The sequence below is a fragment of the Callospermophilus lateralis genome, chromosome 11, assembly GCF_048772815.1.
Source record: "Callospermophilus lateralis isolate mCalLat2 chromosome 11, mCalLat2.hap1, whole genome shotgun sequence".
Classification (NCBI taxonomy): domain Eukaryota; kingdom Metazoa; phylum Chordata; class Mammalia; order Rodentia; family Sciuridae; genus Callospermophilus; species Callospermophilus lateralis.
In genome coordinates, this window is record NC_135315.1 from 6,003,601 (window position 1) to 6,009,824 (window position 6,224).

At 43.3% G+C, this 6,224-nt stretch overlaps 1 protein-coding gene across 1 annotated transcript in view; it reads right to left on the reverse strand.

The window, feature by feature from the left end:
- Nup85 (nucleoporin 85) overlaps positions 1-1,985 on the reverse strand; it is a 29,684-nt gene extending 27,699 nt beyond the window's left edge. The window contains exon 1 of the mRNA XM_076871029.2: positions 1,895-1,985. Coding sequence (XP_076727144.2) covers positions 1,895-1,927 — 33 coding nt within the window. The 5' untranslated portion in view covers positions 1,928-1,985. The remainder of the gene's footprint in view (positions 1-1,894) is intronic.
- Positions 1,986-6,224: the final 4,239 nt, after the last annotated feature.

Consider the following 6,224-nt stretch of genomic DNA (forward strand, 5'->3'; position numbering starts at 1 on the left):
TCCGGTTCTAACCACTTACCACCTCTATCTGTATAACCCTGTATAACCCAAGCTCCCATGAACTCTCCTCTGAACCACTGCATCTCTGTCAGCATCCAAATGATTTCTCTTACATGGTTATTATCTGTCCTGTAAGTAGACAAAAGCTCACAGGATCAGGGGACTCTAGGATTCTCATTCACTGCCTAAAAGAGACTGGTACAGATGGCATACCATAAATATTTTTGACAATGAATTTTGACTGTCAATAGTCTAGTCTTGATACAAGTATATTCAGTTCTTAGGAAGTTCTAATGCAGCCAAACAAAGCAAGAAGAGGCTGGGAGCAGTCATGCAAACCTATAATCCCAATTTAGGAGGCTGAGGCAAGAGGATCATGTTGGAGGCCAGCCTCAGTAACCCAGTGAGACCATCAGTGACCTGGAAAGATCTGTCTCAAAAATGTGGGAGCTGGGATTGTGGCTCAGCAGTAAAGCGCTCATCTAGCACATGTGAAGCCCTGGTTTCAATCCTCAACACTACATAAAATAAATAAACAAAAATAAAGGTATTGTGTCCAACTACTTCTAAAAAACAAGTATTTTTAAAAAATGTGGGGGCTGGAGATACAGTTCAGTTGGTAGAGTGCTTGCCTGGCATGCACAAGGGCTAGGTTCAATCTCCAGTACCATAAATAAATAAATGAATAAAAATGTGGCTCAGTGGTAAAGCACCCACGGGTTTTACCAGACTCAGTGGTTAAAAAAAAAAAAAAGACTTCACAATATACACAAAAATGAACTAAACCTTTGGGGGGGAGTCTAGCTTAGTGATAGAATGCCTGCTTGTATGCACAAAGTCCTGGGTTCAATTCCCCAGCACCAAAACAGAAATTAACAAATAATTAGATCATAGACACAATGTAGAACAGTATCTGTAAAACTTAAAGGCCAGGCACAGGGGCACCCTCCTGTAACTCCACCTACTTGGGAAGCTGAGGCAGAATTTTAATTATGAGGCATGTTTGGACAACTTAGTGAAATCCTTGTCTCAAAAGAGCCAGGCAAGGTCACATGCACCTGTGATCCCAGCAGCTCGGGAGGCTGAGGCCAGAGGATCACAAATTCAAAGCTAGCCTCAGCAATTTAGCCATGCCCTAAGCAACCTAGCAAACCCTGTCTCAAAATAAAATACAAAAAGGGATGTGACTCAGAAGTTTAGCGCCCCTGCGTTCACTACCCAGTACCAAAAAATAAAATAAAATAAAATAGAACTTTTGAAAAGCTACAGTGAGCAGATATTTGACCTAGTCAAGGAGGTTAAGATAGGCTGCTGGAGCTTCCATTTGAAAAAATGAGCAGCAAATAAAGCGGGGAAGAGACTAGCATTGCAGGAGTCGGAAATGGAAGGCATCTCCTACCTAAAGCTCAAGAATTTCTTTATTACAGATCATACACACTTGACATACTCTCTTGAGAGTTCAAGCGGAAATGAATAAAAACAGTCTTGCAAGAGAACAAATACGTTTCATAACCGTAAAACCCGCACAGCACGATAGGTGAAAGGCAAGTTCACGGCGCTGTGATGTGGAGCCTAGTTTGGCTGGAAAGTTTAAAGCCCCGGGTCCTCTGCTTGATCTGAGCTCGCTGGAATGCCCTCGAGGATACCAAGAAAATAGGTCGGAAGGACAAGGGAACAAGAGGCCTCCAGGCCGAGGTTTGTGAGTATACCAAGGCGCCGAAAGGTAGTGACCACTACCACCCGACCCTCTCCCTAATCAACGCCGGCCGCCTCCGCTCAGGACACTTCAGTCCAGGAGGCGGGCTGCGCCCGGCGGGGAGGTAGGCCAGCCTCAAGCGACAACGCAGACGCAGTCCTCGTGCCGAGCAAGCGAGCCCGTTCCGGGCGCCCTTACAGTGACTGTCGGCTCGCCGTCCAGCTCCTCCATGGTGCCACCTGGACCTCGCGGAGCCGCCAGCGCTGCCCGTTCCAGACTCCCGCTCAGAGCCGCCTGCGAGAGAGGACCCCGCCCGGGCGCCCCCTGCGACGCCTGCAGGCCGGGCGCGCCGGCGCTGCAGAGGCCTTTCGTCTCAGCCACGACCCGCTCCTTAGCGGCTTTCTAGGCGTCTTTCCTTCCCGGTCGCGACAGCTCGCCAAGAAAAACAGCGCCAGAGACCACCAGTCCGCGAGGAGCGTTCTCGGAACGTTCTCGGCGGGTCAGGCGGCGCCGCGGACAGCCCCGCGCCGAGCAGCAGAAGGCCCCGGGGGCGGCGGGGCGCGCGTGGGTTAGCACAGCCCCGCGGAGTCTCAGCCGCAGGTGTCGGCGGCTGCCTGGGCTCGCTGGGTCCTGGTCTGGGGCGTTAGTCTCGTCGAAGCCGCTTCTTCAAAATCCGATCGTGTAACGGAGTTTGTGTTCAAAGGCAGCCGCCGCCACTCCCACCTGAAAACGCAGGACGCACGTGGCCCAAATGGAGGCAGCTGGGCTTGCTGAGTTAAACACAAAGACTGCTGTGGTTCCCTCTCCGTGGAGAAGCAGGCAAAGCTGTGAAGTCGGGGAACCCTGGCGAATTGTGCAAAATTCGAAAGTTCAGAAAAACTTCAAGGAGTTAAATTTCTATTTTTTGAATAGTATGTAACACATCAAGCAAGAATAGTTCTGATTCTAAACTTCCAAACGACCCAACTTTAGTTAATTAGTGATTTAAAAGTAATTCTTAAGAAACAATACCAGAAAATGTAACAGCTTTTATTTCAGAACAAAATTTGGCCCCTGAAAACAAGACAAATGTATCCATGTTTTACCTGTGGGAACGTTTCCTTTCCCTGAGATTTTTCCAAATGACCTATAGGAATTGGCGAAAAGGAAATTAGAATGGATTAATAAAATCCTGTCATTCTATAAAGAATTTGTTCATGTAGCTGGGCACAGTGGCTCTCACCTGCTAATCCCAACGATTTGGGAGGCTGAGACAGAAGGATCACCAGTTTGAGGCCAGCCTCAACAATTTAGCAAGAAACTTTCAAGGTGAAAAATAAAAAGGGCTGGAATGTAACTTGGTGGTTCAATCCCCAGTACCAAAAATTATAAATAAAAAATTCGTCCTTTTAAAACAAATACGCCCGGCGTGGTGGTGCTCACCTGTAATTCCAGAGCCTTGAAAATGACGGTTTGCCTTTGCTGAGGCAGGAGGATCCCAAGTTCAAAGCCAATAAGACCCTGTCTCTAAATTTGAAAAAAAAAAAAAAAAGGGCTGGAGGTGTGGCTCAGTGATTGAGGGCCCCTGAATTCAATCCCCGGAACGCCCCCGCCCCCACCCCCCAAAAAAAAAAGTCCAAAGGCACGCCTGTAATCCCAGTGACTGGGGAGGCAAGAGGATATTGAGTTCAAAGCCAACCTCAGTAAAAGGGCTGAGTCAGGGCGATCTTGAGTTCAATGTCAACCTCAGCAACTTAGGCCCTAAGCAACCCAGGGAGACCCTGAATCTAAATAAAAAATATATAAAAGGGCTGGGGATGTTGCTCAGGATGTTGCTAGATTCAATCCCCTGTATCCCCCCACCAAAAAAAAATTAATTTTCTCTTCCCTTTCCTCCACCAGTGACTCCTTTCCCTCTCCTTCCCCCCACCCCTGGAATGGTTGGTTTAACTCTTAGATTGTATCTAATTTGGAAGAGTCTTCATTTATGCAAGCAACATAAACTCTTAGTAACACAAAAAAGAGAAAAATATTGCTGGAACGAAATAAAAATTACTTATAACAATACCTATTGCACAAGAGTCAAACCCAAAAATCACTTTTAAGTCATTCCAAGCTTAGAATCTGTCTCAGATCAAACCACATTAACTGTGCAAAATGTAGCCTGTGTAAAGTGCTAAGTAGATGTATTTTAATAAATCCTAATAAAAATAATGCTTTCTAATTTTGCAGAGAAATAAATATATAACCATTTCAAGAGATAATTTAAACCAGATGTGGAAATGCAGGCCTGTAACCTCAGCTTCTTAGAAGGCTGAGACAGGAGGATCTCAAGTTCAAGGCTAGCCTTGGCAACTCAGGCCCTAAGCAATTTATTGAGACCCTGTCTCAAAATAAAAATTAGGGGCTGTGGTTGTAGCCCAGTGGTAGAGTGCTTGCCTAGCATGTGTGAGGCACTAGGTTCAGCCCTCAAAATAAATAAATAAATAAATGTATTGTGTCCATCTATAACTAGATAAAAATCTTAGTTTTGGGGGGATTTAGTTCAGTTGTAAAGCACTGCTGGGTTAAATCTCCAGTACAAAAAAATAAATAAGTAATTTAAATAGAAAAGAGAGGGGGAAAAAAAACTGATAATTATTTTGGACAACAAGGTAGAAATCTATTAACAGGAGCCATACAAATATTTACATACTTTGATCTAGGAAGTCCTTGTCTAGTACACGTGTGAGGCACTAGGTTTGATCCTCAGCACCACATAAAAAAATAAATAAAATAAGGGTATTGTGTTCATCTACAACTAAAAAAATATTAAAAGTAATAATAATAAAATAAAAAACACAAAAATGCTAAGCATGTATACTGGGTATATATCTGTAATTCCAGCAATTCCCAGGGACTTAAGAAGCTGAGGCAGGAGGGTAGCCAAGTTTGAGACTAGTCTAGGCAATTTCGGGAGACCCTGCCTCAAAATAAAAAAGCAAGAGAACTTGGGATGTAGCTCAACGGCAAAGCACCCATGGGTTCAACCCCCAGTACCAGAAATGTTTGTAATTAATAAATGTGACAAATTTATTACTGCAGGGGTGAAAATTATACTACTAATTAAGGGTTGTTGTTTTTTTAATTCAATGTAGTACAGGGGATAGAACCCAAGGATACTCTACCACCAAACTACACCCTAGTCATTTTATTTTACTTTATTTTAAGAAAGGGTTTCACTAAATTTCAGAGACTGTCTTGAATTTGATATCCTCCTGAATCACTGGGATTGTGGGTGTGTGCCATGGAGCCAAGTAAACCCAGTGGTTTTCCAAACTTTGTCAACTTTTGACTTATCTAGAGGGCTTTTTTTAATATTTATTTTTTATTTATAATTGTCAATATCTGGGCTGGGGATGTGGCTCACGCGGTAGCGCACTCGCCTGGCATGCGTGCGGCCCGAGTTTGATCCTCAGCACCACATACAAACAAAGATGTTGTGTCCACCGAGAACTAAAAAATAAATATTAAAAAATTCTCTCTCTCTCTCTCTCTCTCTCTCTCTCTCCCACTCTCTCTTTAAAAAAAAAATTAATAATTGTCAATATCTTTTTTATTTATTTATTTTTAATGTGGTGCTGAGGATCAAACCCAGAGCCTCCCAGGGCCTCCCAGGGCCTCCCAGGGCCTCCCAGGGCCTCGCATGCCCTAGGTGGGCACTCTACTGCTGAGCCACAACCCCAGCCCTTCTAGAGGGCTTTTTACTACTGATTCTTAGGCCTTGTCCCCAGAACTTCTGATTCAGTTAATCTGGGTGGGGTCTGGTATTTGCATTTCTATTCAGTCCTTAAGTGCAATCCTTGTCCATTGGAGGACTACCATAAGAAAACCATCTTTTCAATTCTGTCTTCCCTACCTCAGAGTGAGAATAATCAATAACAAAGAAGAGCTTGAATAGTACAAAAAACATCTATATTACAAACTACAGCTGTGTTCGTTTTGGTTTTGGGTGTTTTTTTTTTGTGGGGGGGTTGTTTTATGTGGGAGCTGGGGATTGACACCAGGGTCTCACATATATATGTAGTTTACCACTAAGTTACATCCCCAGCCTTCTTTATTTTTATTTATTTATTTATTGTTTTTGGGTACCAGAGATTTGACCCAGGGGCGCTTAACCAATGAGCCACATCCCCAGCCATATATATATATATATATATATATATATATATATATTTATATATATTTATATTTATATTTATATTTATATATATATATATATATATATATATTTTTTTTTTTTTTTTTTTTTTTTTTTTTTTTACTTGAGACAAGGTATCCCTGAGTTGCTAAGTGCCTTGCTAAATTGCTGAGACTGGCTTTGAACTTGCAATCTTCCTACCTCAACCTCTTGAACCGCTTGGATTACAGGCATGTACCACTGAACCCAGCCACAGCCCTTTTTATATTTTATTTACAGACAAGTTCTAAATTGCTTAGGGCCTCACTAAATTGCTTAGACTAACCTCAAACTTGGGATCCTCCTGCCTCAGCCTCCCAAACTGCTGGG